The sequence below is a fragment of the Martes martes genome, assembly GCF_963455335.1.
Source record: "Martes martes genome assembly, chromosome: 7".
NCBI lineage: Eukaryota > Metazoa > Chordata > Mammalia > Carnivora > Mustelidae > Martes > Martes martes.
In genome coordinates, this window is record NC_137894.1 from 59,904,872 (window position 1) to 59,922,575 (window position 17,704).

General features: G+C 55.0%; 3 protein-coding genes across 3 annotated transcripts in view; 2 read left to right on the top strand and 1 right to left on the bottom strand.

Moving 5' to 3' along the window:
• On the top strand, window positions 1–3,705 carry GCHFR (GTP cyclohydrolase I feedback regulator). Its single transcript, XM_080807704.1, has 3 exons — window positions 1–175; window positions 1,918–2,012; window positions 3,162–3,705. The coding sequence occupies exons 1-3, from the start codon at window positions 140–142 to the stop codon at window positions 3,283–3,285; spliced, it is 255 nt and encodes an 84-aa protein (XP_080663830.1). The 5' UTR covers window positions 1–139; the 3' UTR covers window positions 3,286–3,705.
• Window positions 3,706–3,878: 173 nt separating this feature from the next.
• Window positions 3,879–17,704, bottom strand: part of DNAJC17 (DnaJ heat shock protein family (Hsp40) member C17) — a 41,768-nt gene continuing 27,942 nt past the window's right edge. The window contains exons 2-11 of the mRNA XM_080807707.1: window positions 14,072–14,141; window positions 13,709–13,767; window positions 13,405–13,492; window positions 11,915–12,000; window positions 11,574–11,670; window positions 10,998–11,041; window positions 10,472–10,549; window positions 9,864–9,944; window positions 9,302–9,412; window positions 3,879–4,089 (exon numbers count right to left, since the gene is read on the bottom strand). Coding sequence (XP_080663833.1) covers window positions 3,967–4,089; window positions 9,302–9,412; window positions 9,864–9,944; window positions 10,472–10,549; window positions 10,998–11,041; window positions 11,574–11,670; window positions 11,915–12,000; window positions 13,405–13,492; window positions 13,709–13,767; window positions 14,072–14,141 — 837 coding nt within the window. The 3' untranslated portion in view covers window positions 3,879–3,966. The remainder of the gene's footprint in view (window positions 4,090–9,301; window positions 9,413–9,863; window positions 9,945–10,471; window positions 10,550–10,997; window positions 11,042–11,573; window positions 11,671–11,914; window positions 12,001–13,404; window positions 13,493–13,708; window positions 13,768–14,071; window positions 14,142–17,704) is intronic.
• LOC308346202 (uncharacterized protein C15orf62, mitochondrial) lies at window positions 6,477–7,004 on the top strand (the record flags this gene model as incomplete). Its single annotated transcript, XM_080808880.1, has 1 exon — window positions 6,477–7,004. One exon carries the CDS (start codon window positions 6,477–6,479, stop codon window positions 7,002–7,004), a length of 528 nt encoding a protein of 175 aa, XP_080665006.1.

The window sequence follows — 17,704 nt, forward strand, 5'->3', positions numbered from 1 at the left end:
GCACTGGGATTGGCACCGCCCGAAGCCAGAGCTGGAGTAACTGGACTCTGGGCGGCGGGCGCAGTCCCGGAGCTCGAGAGGCTGGCGTCGGCGCCGAGCCCAAAGCTCTGGGTGGGAGCCCGGCCGGGACGCGCGCACCATGCCCTACGTGCTCATCAGCACCCAGATCCGCATGGTGAGTACCCGCGCCCTGCCAGTTGGGATGGAGTTGGTTGCGGCCGGGCGGGGGCAGAGGGAGCTGCCACTGCACCTTGGCGCCTCCCTCTCGGGCAGCGCCCGCCAGTGACTGGACCCGGAAGCCGCCCGGGACACGCCCCCTCGGGCCGCAGGTTGGGGGCTGGGGAGCGGACTCAGCCCGGAACACGAGGTTCGGGAAGTTCTGGCCGGCACGCGCTTCCAGGGCCGCGAAGTGGGTAGGGTGCGTGCGTCCCTGCCGGCGGAGTGAGCTCAGGGCCCTTGAGGCTCGTGTCCTACCTGCCCACCCAAGGAAGCCAGGAAGCCCTGGCCTCACGTGTACAGCACCCACTGCCCTACAGAGAGTGACTCCGCAGAGGTTGGGGGTGGGTGGGGTGGGAGTGGAAATACTTTGGGGAAAAGAGGTTTGGAAAAGAAAACGACGCGCTAAGACGCTATAACACCTATGCCAAGGGCCTGGCCCATCTACAGCTACTAACAGCACCTCGGGCACTTCCAGAAAACCTTTAGGAGAGGAAGAAGGGAGACAGGACCTGTGGTTAGAGGTGGGGAGACCATTCCGGAGTCAGAAGTGACGCCCCTTTCTCTGGGTACAATTTCCTCATCCAAGACTGTCCTGGTCGCCCCAGGAATCCCCTTTTAACTTCAGAATGGTTCGACTGGGCAGCCCATCCGGCACCTCCGTTCTTTCCCACTCCGTCAGTGCATGCACAGCTCCCCTGAGATGGAGACAGCAGGTGCTGGTGGTGGGGTTGCCGTGGGACAGACGAGGTCCTGGCGGGGCCCTAGAGAACCAGTTACTTGGGCAGTTAAAATGTGCACTCCTGGGCCCCTTCCCAGACCTCCTAAAATACTCTCTACACCTGGGGCTGGGGAATTCAGTGCTCTTCAGGCGATTAAAAAATACACACATACACACATATGTATGTATATATATATAATTATATAATATACTATATATATATGACAGCTTTACTGATATATAGCATACATCTCAAAGAACACACCAATTTAAAGTGTACAATTCCTTTTTTTTAAAAGCATACTCAAGAGTTGTGCAGCCATCACTACAATCAATTTTAAAACATTTCCATTCCCTTGAAAAGACACCCTGTACCCATGCTCTATATCTTAGCAGTCACTCCTCACTGCACCTGAGCCCCCCAGCCCTAGGTAACCACTAATTACTTCCATGTCTGGCTTCTTTCACTTCTGCATTTTCAAAGTTCATCTGTATTGTAGGGGACACGGGTACTTACCCATTCCTCTGTTTTGCTGGGTAAGACCCCGCTGTGTGGCTCAATCAGTTCATCCGACTGTCAGATGACACTTAGGCTGTCTCCCCCTTTTTGGGTCTCGTGAATAACGCTGCGATGAACACTCCCGTACCAGTTTTTGTGTGGACCGGTTTTCGTTTGTTTTCCAGGTGATTCTGAGACACACAAACACGGGTAGTGATGCCCGGCAGGGAGCTGCCAGGAGGCAGGCAACGACCAGCTCAGCTTGGAAGGGCTAGGGACGCCTCACACTGCCTGGCCTGATCACTGAGGGCTCCACCCTTTCCCAGCTCGTGCTCAGCACCCCCCCTTCCGTGTTCCTCAGCACCCTGTCCAGCCCTGAACTGAAACTGGCTCAGGGCCGGCAGGCAGGGGAGGAAGGGCAGAGAGCCTTTCCCCCTCTCCCTGGCAGCCAGCCAAGCAGCCCTTGTGGCTTGTCTTGCAGGAGGTGGGCCCTACCATGGTGGGCGATGAACACTCAGATCCAGAGCTGATGCAGTATTTGGGGGCCTCCAAGAGAAGCGCCTTGGGAAACAACTTGTAAGTAGTGGCATTCGTAAGGATCTTCTCCCTGCAGGCCCCCGAGCACTGTCCCTGTTTCCTTTACACAGCCAAGCCCAGGGACAATGCTACTGCCCAGCCTCAGAGGCCCTGCCTACATCATGGGGCTCTGTCCTCTGTGGAGTCACTCCTGCCTGCGGCTTTACTGCAGCACCCCAGCTTGCTCCAAAAACTTTCTCACTGGCCCTCCCTTCACAAGGGAACCCCAGGACAGAGTCCAGCTGCGTAGAGGACTCCATAAGTGGACTGCTCCTTGCCCTGCCCTATCATCTCGGAGCTGGACCCCACTGAGACAAAGACCAGCACAGAGAGAAAGGTTTCTCTCCGGCTGCCTAACTAAGAAAGCCAAACTCTACAAATAGGCAGCAGGCAGCCTGGGTCCTACTTCCAGCTTGGCTGCTGCCTGGGGACTGCCTAGGGACTGCCTGGGGACTTCCCCTGGCGTTCTTCACACCAGCTCCACAGGCTTGGAGCTTGCGAGAAGTGCTGCAAGAATGAGCCTCAGTTCAAAGAGGGCAGAAAGGAGGCAAGCTGGCCCCGCCCCTTGGGTCAGGGTTGGAGGGCTGAACCTAACCCCATTCCTTTACCAGGAGGCATTTGCCTCCAGATGCCCAGCTTGGGGCTTGAGCCCTTTATCTGACGGACAACCCTTCACAGTCAATCAGCCCTGAAAGAAGGGACAGCCAGCATTCCCTGTGCCAGGGAGCAGCACCCAGAGCCAGGAGCTATTAGGGGTCAACCTACTGCTCCAGGACCATGGGACAGGCAGGGCAGCAAGAGGGGGCAGAGCCCTGGGGGGCACCTGGAGAGAACAGGCCATTCCGCCTGAATAGTGCAGTGGCCCCGTGCACATGGGGCTATTGTCAGACTAACGTGGGTTCTGCGATCCCAATGACATTTAGAATGTCCTTCCTTAGGTTGTTAGGAGGAAGGAACAAGATATGCAAGCCCAGTGCTTGGTGGGGGAGGCGGCAGGGAGTGTGCATTTATCCTGGCACTAGAAGGCACCCAGCAAGTATCCATCATGACCAGGATTCCTGACCTGGCCTCGTCATCAGCAGACACCTGTGTAGGGAGTTGGCGCTGCGTGCCCTCTGACGCTGTCCCCTCTCCCCCTTCTCTTCACAGTTATGAGTACTTTGTCAGCGATCCTCCTCGCATAGTGCTGGACAAACTGGAACGCAGGGGCTTCCGTGTGCTGAGCATGACGGGGGTGGGCCAGACACTGGTGTGGTGCCTGCACAAGGAGTGACCCTCGAACACTGAGGAGCACACAGAGCACGCCTTTTTTGAGTGGATGCCATGGGCCCTGATCCTGAGTCCCCATTCACTCACCACGTGGCCCCTCTCTTCCCAAATTGTCATTTTCCTTAGCTGGGCACCACTGGGCTGTGAATGGCCTTTTCTGAAACTTGCCTCAGCCCCAGAGGATGGGGTGAGAGGGCAGGGCCCTTGCCCTGGTGCTCCCAGCTTCCCCTCCAGGTTTTTGGCCTGGCTGAGAGCCCTGGAGGAGGCCATGTTTTGTGCGCAGGCTGAGGGGCCCAAAAGAGCCAGGCTGTCCCTGGCCGGGAACTGGGAGTCCCCAAGGAGCACAGCCCAGGACTGGGCGGGAGAGTCCTGCGTACCTGGTCTAAGCCAATAAAGGTGTGTGTCTAGTGCTTGCTCCTCTGTTCTGCTGGCCCACTGACTCTCACTGCGCGGAGCCCCTCCCTGGGGTTCGGCTCACTCCCGGGGAGGGAGAGCCAGGCCTGGGTGGAACCCTCTCGGGCAGAGTCCAGGAACCAGGGACACGCTCGGTGGGGCCAGCACCCTATACCTACATATGCAATAAAGGTAGATTCTTGTAAAGAAAAGAAAAAGAAAAAGAAAAAAGAAAGGTTTATTGGTGACGTTCAAGAAGAGGGCTGTGGATGAGTGGGCTGGAGTTAGAAGACTACGTGGGCTGCCCCACCTCGTCCTCCCGCTGCATCTGGGCGATCAGCTGTTGCCGCTCCGCTGCCTGGCGCATGCGCATCATGACGAGGCTCTCATAGTCCCTCTCCGACAGCACTGAGCCCTGGGGGGCAGGGGGCAACCAGGGGACACCGGTCAGGGCAGCAGGGCGCAGCCCCACATTCCAGACTTGGAGGGCTGGCCTAGGCAGAACTAGTCCTGAGTCAGGGAGTGAGGAGGCCCCATACTTCTCAGAGGGCCCTCCTCCCCTCCATCCGGAGCAGCTATCAGCCCCCGCCCCCCAGGCCTTCCACCCACAGTCAGCCCTGCTCCATCTCAGGCTGAATCACTCCATGCTCCCGACAGGCCAGGCCGTCACCCTTCATTGCCTCCCCGCCCTTTATTTGACACTCCTTTCCGCCTCCTGTGGCTCCTGCTTCTCACAGGTTTCCAGTGAGGACACTGTCAGAGGGACAGAAATGCCCTGGGCTCTGCGAGACCACCGCCCCCTCCCGGCTGCCCACCTCCCCAGCGGTGCGCACTGCAGCTCCTGCCTGGACATGAGAGCGGGGAGCCCTGCCCTAGACCCAGCCTCCGTCAGCCCCCGCACTGGAAGGAGAGAGAAACACACATGAGGCCACTCCCCTCCTAAAAATACACACCAGGCCTGCTGGAGGGCAGGGCCCGTGCCTTTTTCTTTTATGATCTTGCCAGCACAGTGCGGGGGAGTAAGGAGTGCTATATGTCAATAATCAAAAGACTAATAAACAACCAACCCAACGTGCCAGTGTTGTGGGCCCAAGAGGCAGCTCTGCGATGGAGCTCCGATCCTCCCATCCCCTCCAACCCCACACCGCCATAGGGTCTACCGCGGGAACCAAAGCACTTCTTCCATCAGTATAGCTAAAGCTGTGTGAAGCGTGAGGCCCACCTGAGCTGGCACACAGTGAGCCAGGCCAGGGGGTGCGGACACAGCCAACTGCAGAGCCTGTCCTGTGGCAGACCCAGCGAGTGCTCGCTCACTAATAAGCCGGGGGAGGTTCAGTGGTCAGTGACCTGGGGAATATGAAGGGAGTGACCTGGGGTTAAGATGCCAGACCATGGCCAACTGGTTTGAGGTTAGGGCTGTACAGAACCAGGAAGTGTGACTCAGGCCAGATCCCTCCCCCCCCCACCCCCCCTCACTTCTCTGACCGTTCCAGCCTCCTTGTCTGTCCCAGGCTGTGGCATCTCGGAGAACAGTAGCCCTCCCAGCCAGGCCCACCTACCTAACCTGGCCCAGGGCACAGCTGACACTTCAAGGCAGCCCTGTGTGGGTCACCTGCGCCTTCCCAAGGGGAAGGACTGGAGCAAGGCAGGACAGGAGGCAGCAGGACCTCGGCCCTCAACTGTTCCCTCCTGCCCTGAGGCTATGGGAGTAAATCCAGGAAGATGAGAAACTGCCAGACTAGGTGTCAGGCCGAGGGGAGAGCAGCTCCCCTCTTTCCAAGGTAAGGCTGCCCTGCAGAGCAAACATCAGAGGCACCCTGGCATGCCCTGAGCCCAGCTGAGGGAGGGGCCAGCCCTTTATAGGCATGGGGCTGCTTCCCGTTAACACAGCCTCTGCCTCTTCCCCCTCGTACCTGCAGGCTTGGCTAATGAGGGCCTGTCACCAGGCCCCTGGACTGAGTCACCCACACTAGTGACAGGTCTTTCTTCCTTCCCCAACAACTGTTCCACATGCCTGCCTTTCAATTAATACCCACCCTCCTGGGGCCCCTCCCTCGCAGACACTTGGGGGGCTGGAGGGTTAGGGCCCCGGGCAGAGAGGCTGCAGGGGGAAAAGGAAGCAACAGTAGTGACGCACAAATCAGGGCTGCCCCCAGAGAGTCCTCAGGGGAATCCGAAGCTCCCCAGTGCCCCGGGGTGTTGGCCACAGCTGGCCCAATCCCGGCCCGGCCAGAGGATGCTGCAATTACCTAAGAGCATGAAACCTGGCTTCCCACCTGACTGAGTCACCTGAAACAACAATCCCCACCGCCACACACCGGCACAAACAGCCAAGCCACTCATCAGACTCCAGGCGCTGCGGCAGAGAGGCCAAGTGCAGGGGACGGGAAGGCAAGGCGAGCTCGGGCCCACCCAGAGCGGCGGCCCCCAGGGAAGCAGCCCAGGCCGCTCCAGCACCGCGACATCCATCATTGGCACCTCGGGTGGGGCTGCCCGCGCTCTGACTCCAGTAAGTGCTGCTTCTTCCTCCTGGGGTTTTTCCCCACTGTCCGATCAAGTAACCAGGCCAAGCCTGTCCCTCTGGGAAACTCCTGTTGCCAGGAACTCCCATCTCTCGGTTCTCCCGGACAAAAGCGCCCTCATCCCAGGACCTCTTGTTGCCGTCCAAGATGCTGGCCAAAAGTCTGTGCTTCTAGCCAGGGCTGTCCCCACCGCTCTAGTCAGTCACTGCTCCAGCAGGGACCCCATGGTGACTAGCTACTCTTGAACTGGGCTGCTTGTCTGCTACCTCCCCTGCGTGCCATGGAGACCTGGCGGAAAGGCTCCTTCCGCAATGCCTCCTTCTTCAAGCGACTGAGCCTGGGGCGGCCGCGGCGACTCCGACGACAGGGCAGCGTGCTCAGCCAGGCAAGCACGGCTGGCGGGGACCACGAGGAGTACAGCAACCGAGAAGTCATCCGGGAGTTGCGAGGGCGGCCAGATGGACGGCGCCTGCCTCTGTGGGGGGACGAGCAGCCCCGGGCCACCCTGCTGGCCCCGCCCAAGCCTCCTCGCCTCTACCGAGAAAGCTCCAGCTGCCCCAACATCCTGGAGCCCCCGCCTGCCTACCACACGGCCTACTCGGCCACCCTGCCCTCCACGCTCTCACTGGCGGGCGCCCTCCACCACTACTCAGACAATGATCTTCCGGACACTCCCCCCTTCCAGGGGACACCTGCTCCGGACCTCAGTGATCCCTTCTTCTCCTTCAAAGTGGACCTGGGGATTTCACTTCTTGAGGAAGTTCTACAGATGCTGAGGGAGCAGTTTCCGAGCGAACCTAGCTTCTGAATGGGGTGCGGGTGGGCAGAGGTGGGGTCACTGGAAGAGCCGGAAGCCTGGAAGGAGGGTACAGCTGCATTTTCAGGAGAATTAGGGATAGAAATCCAGGGTCCTGCCTGCCCTCCAGGTCCTGAAATCCTCCACATCACCTGGGAGCGGAGGCACAGAGGCAAGCTGGAAGCGCTGTGAGGGGGCACTTGGTGGCAGGAGCCCTGAAGGCAGTTGGCCAGGCTGGGCAAGGGAGGCCACGCCTGTAACCACAGGGACGGGGCAGAGGCCAGCAGTGGGGGGGGGGACAGCACAAGGGGTGAGTCCGGGGGAGTGGAGGACATGCAGGCTGAGCGGGTCAGACGGGTATCCTGCACTGGCCCCTCAGAAGCCCCTGTTAACAGAGAGGCATCACAGGATAGGGCGAGGCAAAATGGGTCCCACCCACTAACTATGTGTGGTTGTTCAAATTGAAATTAAGTAAAATTAAAAATTTAGTTCCATGGCTGCACTAGCCACATTTCAAATGTTCAGCAGCCACACGTGATGAATGGCTACCACTTTGGACAGTGCAGGCTGAACATGAACATCACTGGAGAAAGCCCTAGCAGGCAGCTCGGGTCTAGGCCATGGCCTGGAGCCATGAGTGCCTGGTGGGGGTAGGGGGACAAACAGGACCTGCAGGGGAGGGGAGGGGCTGGCAGAGTAGGAAGAGAGAGGCAGGTAGAGGTGTACAGTACAACTCAGGGGGAAGGGCAAACAAATCACTTGCCAAAAAGGGACAAGAGAGACAAGCCGTCAAGGCAGCTGTCCAGAGCACGCCTGGTGCCCAAGGAAGGAGGCTATAGGGAATGGGAGCCAAAGGCACAGGCACAGCCTGCAAAGGGGTGCTTAGGGCAGTTCCCAGAATTTTAGTGATGGGAACCCTTGGGAAATGTAGCAGGAACAGTGGCAGATTTCCCTTTCTGCCCCAAGAGCATAGGAGAACTGGATCGGGGATGGACACGAAGCTCGTGGCTATTACTGTGAAGCAGCTCAGCAGGTCTCCAGAATCCTCCACCAGGATTGAGGAGCTCTGCCTTGCCCAAACCCCCTGATGATGGGGGCCTGCTACCCAGGGCCGGCCCACTGGTCAAGGCCAAGGGCTGTGCTACTGCCCCCGTCTCATGGCCTGACCAGAAGACTTGCAACCAGAACTCAGACTGGCTGGCCACGTGGTTCTGACACTCCAGGCCTCTCCAGGCCTGGCAGAGGGGGAGAGGAAGCTTGAACGCACACTGCTTCCATACCCATACCGACGGCCTCCCTCCTCCCTCCTCTGTGTGGACTTGCAGAGTTCAAAGGCTCCCCTCTGGATGCAGGAGAAAATTAATAAAGTTCTTTGTAACATGGCCTATGGAGTGTCCTCTGGGGCTGTGAAATGCTGGGACTTAACAGTGGGGAATGAGGTCTCTAAGGAAGGGCTCTGGCCCGTTCATCTTTCTCCTCCGTCCAGGTCCTGGGCCACACTCCCAGGGAGCTTCCCGTCCTCCCAGCCAGCTGAGAGCACACAGGGGAGCAGGCATGGCTGAGGCAATGAGAGCAAAGCCCTGCGGACCCTGGGGACCCTCTCCCCCACGGAGCAGGCTGTGAGCACGGCAGCCTGACGCTCCCACCAGATCCATGGGCCATTTCAGGGAAGGGACAGCTCTGGACCCGAAGGCTCTCTGTCCTGCCAAAGTGGGCCAGTGTAACCAGGGCCAGGTGTGTGCAGGTGGCGAACAGAAACCCTCACGAAACTGGAAGGCTGAGAGCCAGCGCCAGATCTGTGCCACACCACAAGGCATCCGTGCAGGCAGTGCCCCGGGACCGGCAGAGGCGCCAGTGCTGGTGCTGAGGAGGCTTCCTCTTGCCCGTTGGCTCCTGCCCCAGGCAGCCCCAGACACTCCGGGAACCGGAGCCGGTGGGAGAGGCAGGGGACAAGAGGGCACTCAAGCTGCCTGCGGCACCAGGTAGTCAAAGCGCCCAGGGCTTCACATAACAACCAAGCAGCCTGGGGGCCAGAAAAGCCCCTCAGGGTGAAGGTGGGAGCCCCAGCCAGACAGGGGGTTGTGATGGGAAAGTAAGGTCTAAGTATTCTGTGTGGGCTGGGGTCCTAGCACTCAGAGACAGAAACAGTTAGGACAGAATCCCAGTCCTGTTTAGGCTGGCAAACCTGCCAATCTCACTCTGCTCCTGACAACCTGGATTTGGGAGGAAAGAGCCCGGAGCAGAGCCCAGACAGGAAAAGGTCCCACAAACCCTGAGCAGACCCGGCTGACGGAGGTGTGGTTCCTTACCTGTGACAGTCCTGAGTGGATGGGGCCCCTCCCACCCTGAGGTCGTCCCTCCAACCAGGAAATCTTCAGAGGGTTATCAACCAGGCCCACTTCATTTTGGACAGCCAGCTCCTGCCAAACACAGTACCCAGTCCTGGTCCCGTGGCTCCAATCAGCCATAAAGTGGCTCTCTCTACACCAGCAGAAAGAACCAGAACCAGCAGTGTCATCCTCCAGACAAAACCAAGCAACCCTCACACAATGATGGGCTGAAGCTTTAACCCTCCTCATGGGTGAGTGGGGGGTATGAGCCTTCTAACTGGGGAGTGGGGAGAGAGGCAAAGCATGCCTGGAGGAATGCCAGCTCCCACAGGAGGGTAGAGGGTAGAGGGTGTGAAGCAGGAAACAGAGTCGGTCTCTGCTGTCCCTTATCTTCACTTGTTGTGCCTCTACTCCCAGGAATTGGTGGGGGGTGGGGTCCTCTGGGAGTGTGGATACCTAAGCTCAAAAGGCCCACAGTACTGGGTCCTACTCTGAAATAGTGGGGCCACCATGGCCCCCCAAAGCCTCCCCCAGCACTCACCGCAGCCTTGATGGTTGCAAACTCTACCACAGCAGTGCCAGCCTTCTTACTGGAAAGCACCAGGTTGAGCACCTCTCCATACTGTAAGGACAAGGGGGTCCCAGTAAGCATGGCTCAGCCTTTGGGAGCAAGACAAGTCTAGGTTGGCCTGAGGCCTGCCAGGGCATTTTTGGCTGGCCAATAATGCTCTGTTGCTAAATTCCCAGAGAGGGATCAGAGATGGGAAAGAAAGGAGATTTTTACTGCGATGTGGTAGCAAAGGAAAGCCAGGAAAGGAGACCTGGGCAAAGGACTGAAGATTCAGACTGTCACCAAAGGTGGGAAAGGAGATGGGGCTTCTGTGCCACCTTCCCACCCCGTCTCTCCCCACACACTCTAGATGGCAAGGTCCAGAGCTGGGCAGGGAAGGCCACACGAGGCTGGAGGGCACATGGCAACATAAGAACCAGACAGCCGCTGGGGGAGAAAGCCTCTGGGCTGCCCTGTGGTCTGTGAGACAGCAAAAAAGGCTGGCAGAGATGTTAAGGGAAGTTTAGGCGTCGAGATTCGGGGTTTTGGCTGAGGTGCAGGCAGAAGTGATGGGAAAGCGGGAAGGTGGCAGGGCAGACCTTCTGGAAAAGCTGTAAGAGGACATCTCTGGAGTAGCCGCCTTTTGACTCATCTTCCTTCTTGCACTTCCATTTTAGCTGCAAGGACAGCAATGGGCACCACCGTTAAACTCTGACCTCAGCCTGAACAGTGCCAGCACTGAGCTTAACGGGCTGAGCGATACCGTGATGGTCTTCTAGGAACCTGTCGTCTAGGGAGTAACCCCGCAAAAATGTGTTTCTCTTGAAAACGGACAGGCAGGGTGGCCTGCTCACCTGACACCACACTTCCACACCCATGAGATGCTCCCCTTCCGGGGTTTCTGGGGAGCGCTGCCCGGCAACTGCCAGGGCTAAGAGGACTTTTCAGGGTGAGCTCCAAGAGGCTGATCTGATCCCTAGGCAGCGGGAGGATGGAAGGACCTGGCAGGTGGTGCTGGCTCCCAGAGACCTAACATCCCTGCCAAAACTCCTAGAGGCCCCAGAAGAATCTGTTCTTGTTGATAAGAGGTATTGTGCAGTGGCTCATGGGTCCCACAAGGCTCACCTTTAGCTTAGGGGTTCCTCTGCCTTCAGGACTTTCTGCCTTTCCTAAAAAATTTGGGAAAATTAGCAAGGTAGAATAGGAGGGAGGCAGCAGGTTCTCTAAAGGAGACACAACCCAGAGCCTGAAGGACCTATAAAAAGTCACTCCTTACCAAGGGCACTATTTGCCCTGCTGACAAGCTTCGGGGGCGGGGGTAGAGCCAATCCCACCCGCACCCAGAGGAGCTGCCCGCTCAAGGGCGGTCTGCCCAGCTGAAGGCCACAGTTAGCACTTTACCAACAAAGGCACAGTTTTACTGAAACAAAGTATCCAGAACCTTTCCCCTACCGAACTGCTCTAAAATAGAGTCAGCTCTGCTTAGGACTCACACAGGGCCAGCAGATCTCAGGCAGAGTGAAAAACAAATAGGCCCCAGAGAAGTGGTGGGAAGAAGGGACAGGTGGCGTATGTCTGAGTCAGGTGCCCCCAGGGCTCCAAGCAGGTGGAAACCTCCAGAGCAACTCCACCAAACAGCCCATGCGGCGGCTCTGGGCATCTTTCTCAGAGGGGATGTCGGGGGATGTGAGGGATGCTTACCTCTCAACCTCTGCTCCCGCTCCTGGCGTATCTGCTCCTGGATCAGCTTCTGCTGCTCCTCCAGCTGCCGGGAACCCTCTTCTCGAAGGCGTTCGATCTGCAGAGCAGGGTTGGGGGGAGTGACAATTCTGTACAGATCCAATTCCAGGCTGGCTGACCTTGTGAAGGTCCCTGGGAGGCTCCACCTGCAAGCTAGGGCTCAGCAACCTGCGGGTCGGACAGATTACCCAGACCCCACAGAGGAACAGGGAAGGGCATGCCGTCCGCAGCCACAAAAGCCACCCAGGCCCACCCTCCTCCTTTTCCTGCAGATGGATTTGGGCTAACATGCCTGGACGCACCTCCTGCTCCAGTGTCCTGGTGCTCCTGCTCTCCTCCTCCTCCTCACTGCCGTGGGCCTGGGCCTGCCGCTCTCGGGCCTCCAGGTCTGGGCATGAGAGTTGAGTGACCCAGTGTCCATTCTAAGCAGTTTCTATATGGCCGCAGCCCACCCAAAGTCTCATGGAGGGTGAAACCACAGAGTAGCTCTACCCCTCCCTCCAGCCCCGTGTGCTCCCAAGTTAGTCTTCATCGAGAAAAGTCACAGCACAGATGAAGTATAGGCTCCAGCCGAGTGGCCGGGGTCTGCAAGAGTTAAATCAGCTCCTGCTGACCAAGCTGGTTCTCTGATCAGTGAACAGGGTGTGGGCGGCTGCTTAGGTCAGCAGCCCAGGGCCATGTGGCAGGGATGCCGAGGGTGGAGTTGCTGGCCTGCTCCTGTGGTTTGGCACCACAGCCTGACCTCAGCCTTGGCACTGACGCTTCTCCCACCGCAGAGATCAAGGCCCCACCGTCTCTTCTACCTCCCTCTCAGCCCACATTTACCAAGCCTCACTGAGGACTGGACTCTGGTGGCTCCTACAGCGATGGCAGAGTCCGTGTGAAGACATCACCCCATGTCCTGGAGCCCTTTCCACCTTCCAAGAGAAACCTGCCTGTGGCCCTAGGCCAGGCCAGCTGCTGTGACAAACCCTCCTCTCCGGCCTGGCACTCAAGGCTTTCTTCTCTGGGCACTTTACTTACCTAGAATCACCAGGTTTTTCTGTTTGTTTTTGATAGCAAGATGGAAGAACCAGGATGGTATATGTACATATTAAGTATATGGATGTCAAATAGGCAAGAAGAAGGGGAGAAAAATTGGGTAAAGACCGCCTGGAACAATCCTACTGCAGTGATAAAAATGTTCTAAAGCTGATTTACAGTCACAGTCACACCATTTGGGAAATTTCCTCAAAATCATTGAATCGTACACTTGAAATGGGTAGATGATATTCAAAATACACCATAATAAAACTGATTATAAAAAAAAAAAAAAAAAAGAATGCTTGGGCCTATTCGAATCCTTCTGAGGGGACTCCACAGAGTGAAAGCTCTGTGCAGAAGTGAGGCTGGGACACACAGAAAGATCCAGGACAGCATGGTGATCAGGAACACAGGCTTCACTCATACTGCGTGGGATTAAATCCCAGCTCCAGCGAGTTCTTACCCTTTTGGTATCTTAGCTTCTTTATCTATAAAAAATGGGTTTGGTAATACCCACCTCCTTGGATAGTTTGTCGTAATTACAGGAGGCTGGAAAGCATCTGTCACAATGCTAGCTGGTAGTAAATCTAGTCACTGCTGTTATTCCTAAAAGTGTCCTTCAGGACCCACCCCTGACAGCAGGGCTGTGCTGAGCTGGAGCTGAAAAGTTCGGAGGTGCTAGAATCATGGCTCCAGGAAGAAAGGTGAAGGACTGTGTGAAAATGGCCCAGGGAAACCAAAGGCCACCCAGCACCATGATGTCACCTACCGAGCTTCACTTTCTTCCTTCTCTCATCAAGTTTCTGGGTCCTCTCTGCTGCCTGCTTCTTGGCTTTCCTGACCTTGTCGTATGCAGCCTGGCAGGAGAAAGGAACACCGAGGAGCACTCAGCTCGAGGACTAGCCCAGAGCACAGCCATGTAGTCCCAGGGCCGTCAGGAGGCAGCCTGGTGATCAGCCTCAGGCTAGGGCCACAAGGACTGGGCTACTGGGCAGTGTACAGGGGACTGAGGCCGAGATGCCACAGTGGGCTCTAACCACAGGGACAGGGCAGCTGGAAGAGGATGAGCTTACCCTGGCTGCAGCATCGGTCAGTACCTCCAAGGCCTGAGAAAGCTGGTGGAAGAGCTCAGCTAAAAATACATATCAAAAAAGAAAAAGGAGAAAATGAAGTTGGGCTCGATGATGGTGTGCTCCTTCAGAAAAGCACCTCAGAGAAGCCACAGGCTGGCAGGAAGGCAGATATCAGCAGATGATGGACCAGCAAAGGAAGGGGGTTGCACAGGCAGCTGACCAGATGCCCCTCAAACGCAAAGTGCAGGCTTAGGGCTGCCTACACGTGCAAGCACTCCCCAGCGCACCCACGGGAGCGGAGCCGGGGGAGACACCGTGTCCTGGTGAGCAGGTCTCACCTTCCCACACCTGGGAGAGTCTCACCTGCTCTGGGATTATCCGGGTTTTTGTCTGGGTGGCAGGAGAGGGCCTTCTGCCTATATGCCTTCTTCACCTGGAAGAGCCAGACAAAGTGGTTATTCACTCTCTCACCCCAGGACAGACAGGAAAATCTCACTAGAGCAATAAAGGGACTCCAGGGAGTGCTCCCCCACTCTATAAGAAAGGCTGGAGGCTCCCACACGGGAACACTCACCTCACAACCTCTGGGGAGATTTGCAGTGGGGAAGGCGAAAGCCGTGGAGGGAGCTGACTGCTGTCCTGCAGCAGGGAAGCTGGGCCTACTTCCTGCTGGGCACCAGTGTCCCCGAAGAGAAGGGCTCCTGGTGGCAGTGGGTTTCTTTACAGCCAGCCATACAAGTTTTAAAATGTATTTGCCCTCTGATCACCCCTAGGAATTTGAACCTGTACAAGTATCTCAAAGCAAGCATACCAAAATGTCCACTGCACCAGTATTTATTTATTTTTTAAAAGTTGGGGGTTTTTGAGGGGTGCCTGGGTGGCTCAGTCGATTAAGCAGATGAGTCCTGGGATCATGCCCTGCATTGGGGCGGCGGGGGGGGGGGTCCCTGCTCAGTGGGAAGCCTGCTTCTCCCTCTGCCTCTGCCTGCTGCTCTGCCTACTTATGCTCTCTATCTCTCTGTCAAATAAATAAATACATCTTTGGGGGGAATAACAAAGTTGTGGGTTTTTTTGTTTGTTTTTTGTTTTTTTTTAAAGATTTTATTTATTTGACAGATCACAAGTAGGCTGAGAGGCAGGCAGAGAGAGAGGGGGCAGGAAGCAGGCTCCCCACCAAGCAGAGAGCCCCATGCGGGGCTCGATCCCAGGACCTGAGATCATGACCTGAGCAGAGGCTTAACCCACTGAGCCACCCAGGCACCCCTGTGCTTTTGTTTGTTTGTTTGTTTGTTTAAGTAGGCTCCTGCCCAGCCCAGCATGGACCCCAGTTCGGGGCTTGAACTCATAACCCTGAGATCAAGACCTGGGCTGAAGAGTCGGACAGTTAAACAAGTGAGCCACCCAAGCACCCCAAAAGATTTTAGTTTTAAGTAATCTCTACATCCAACGTGGTGTGTGAGTTACACACACCACTGACTGAGCCACCCAGGCACCCCCATTTACTTCTTATTTTATACTTTTCTGTAGTTCAAATTTTCAAACCTTAAACAGGTCTTATTTTAATATCATTTTTTATAGTCAACAGGGGTTATCTTAGTTATGGTCCATCTTTAGTTTTTATCTTGTATCTCTGAATTAAAAGGAAAAAAGGTATTATTTCTTAGGTTAGTAAAAATAAAGAAACACAGCCGCCAAAATTCTCTATCATATATTGCCAGCTCCACTGTTTTACAGGCAAGGCAGAGCACAGAATTCCAGAATCTGCCTCCAGTTCCTGAGATCTTGCCCTCACTTCTCCATGCACACCCTACCTGCCACTCAAACCTCCTGCGAGGAGGAGCTTCTGCACAGAACTTCCTCAAGTAGCTAAGCCAACTGGCTTTCTAGGTTTCTCAGAGGAAACCAATAAATACTTCTACCCAAAGTTGCTAAGTAAGGGCCTTCAGAGGCAAGCAGCCAGCACCACCAAGGGAGGGCGGTGGCCAGGTGCCTCACTCTACTACCACCTCAGACCTCTGGGATGTGCTGCCACCTGCTAGGCTATGGCGGGCACTACATCCTCACGCCCCGGGCGACCACGCCCATCAGGCGTTCAGGGCGCACCTGGCTCAGCCCAGGAGACAGAGTCCACTCCAGCACAGGATCAGCCAGGGTGTAGGTGTACCTTCCTACATTCCCACCTTCCCAATCGTCTACCTGTGCTCACCTGGCCCACCTGCTGTCCTCCCCAACCCAATCTAGCTTTTCACCATTAAAAAATAACATCCGGCTCTGATTTCACTATTAAAAAATTTATTAGAGAAGAGGTGATAGTTTTATATACAGTTTACATTTGAAATGTCATCTTTACTCTTTCAGCCCCTTATCATTCATCTTTTCTCCCTCTTTCTTTTGCCTCCTCCACTGTACCCCTGGCTTCATTTCTTTTTCATTTAAAACTAAGCCTTTATTATATATTCTTTATATATTAGGGTCCTGTATTTGCTGTTTTTTTTTTCAATAAGTAAAACAATACTAATGTTCTTTCCCCAGTCCCCCAACCCTCTCTTCAAGTTCCAGCATTAACTGGATGGTTTTAAACCGTCATCCTTGACTATGCCAGCAAATAGGGCTCTTTGGGGTTTTGTTTCTTGCCTCTCTCCCACTCCTCTCTCTCTGAGACGGGTGAAAGGAAGAGGCAGGGAGAAGAAGGTGTGTGTCACCTCAACGTGAAAGCTGCCTGCCCTCAGACTGGACTTCCTCAGTACCGGGATGAGGGCTGTGGCTACCGATGTTGGGGCATTTTGTGGAAGACAGTTTCTTTTGTATCATGGGGCTATTTAAAAGTATTATATGTTCACTTTTATAAACCTGAAACAGACAGTAAAAGGGTGAAAAGAGGCAGGAAGGACCAGTAAAAAAGCAAGATAGAACATGTTCTGTCTGAGGACACTCGGGTGGCTCAGTTGGTTAAGCACCCGCCTTCAGCTCAGGTCAGGATCCCCAGGGTCCTAGGCTCGAGTCCCATATCGGGCTCCCTACTCAGCCATGGAGTCTGCTTCTCCCCCTGCCTCCCTCTCCCTCTCCCTCTGTCACCCTTCTCCCTCTTCTTGGGCTCTCTCTCCCTATCTCTCTCTCTGACAAAGAAATAAACAAAATCTTTAAAAAAATTTAAAAAAAAAAAAGAAGGAGCATGGGTGGCACATTCATCTTTTTTTTTTTTTTAGAGAATGCTTTATGGACTTTATTCTAAAGGAATGAAGTATTTATTAAGATATTAAGATATTAAGCACTGTTGTGTGTTTTATAATTCATTTTGGATGTTCTATATCAAAAAACTGGTTTTTTGTTTTGTTTTGTTTCGTTTTGCTACACAGGCCTTAGAGTCCAGGTGCCTGTGGGACCTGAGTTGTGTTTAGGCATTTATTTAAAAAGAATCATGTCTCCATTGGTACTTAAGGACTATTCTCTTGTGCATAGCTGAGTATTTGTAATTATGTTTCATATTGGGCATTCTGCTGCAAAACCATAAAAAAGGGGACATGGAAACAAACAAAAAACTTGTTTTTGTTTTAAATAGGAAAACAACTTGTTCTAACTGAAAAAATTAATTATGTAATAATTTGAAATTAATATATATATATATATATCAATTTGCTTCTTTATCAAGTCTCTTTCCAGAATGTGTTCCTTTGACAAATGTCTGTAACAGTGTCATCAGATTTTTTTTTTGAACCAACAGTATAACTAGACCTAGGTTACCTCCATCTGCATGGACCCCAACCCTGTCTTACCTCTGCCCTTTCGGCTCCACACTCCGCAAATTTACAGCTAAATACAACTGCCCTGGGGCGCCTGGGTGGCTCTGTTGGTTGAGCATCTGCCATCCCAAGGGTCATGATCCCAAGATTCTGGGATTAAGCCCCATATCGGGCTCCTGCTCAGCAGAAAGCCTGCTTCTCCCTCTCGCTCTGCCAACCACTCCCCCTGCTGTGCTCTATCTCTGTCAAACAAATA

Coding starts and splice junctions, on each gene's coding strand:
- GCHFR (XM_080807704.1), top strand. CDS start 140: ATGCCCTACGTGCTCATCAGCACCCAGATCCGCATG. Junction 176..1,917: donor TCAGCACCCAGATCCGCATG/GTGAGTACCCGC, acceptor CTTGTCTTGCAG/GAGGTGGGCCCTACCATGGT. Junction 2,013..3,161: donor AGCGCCTTGGGAAACAACTT/GTAAGTAGTGGC, acceptor TTCTCTTCACAG/TTATGAGTACTTTGTCAGCG.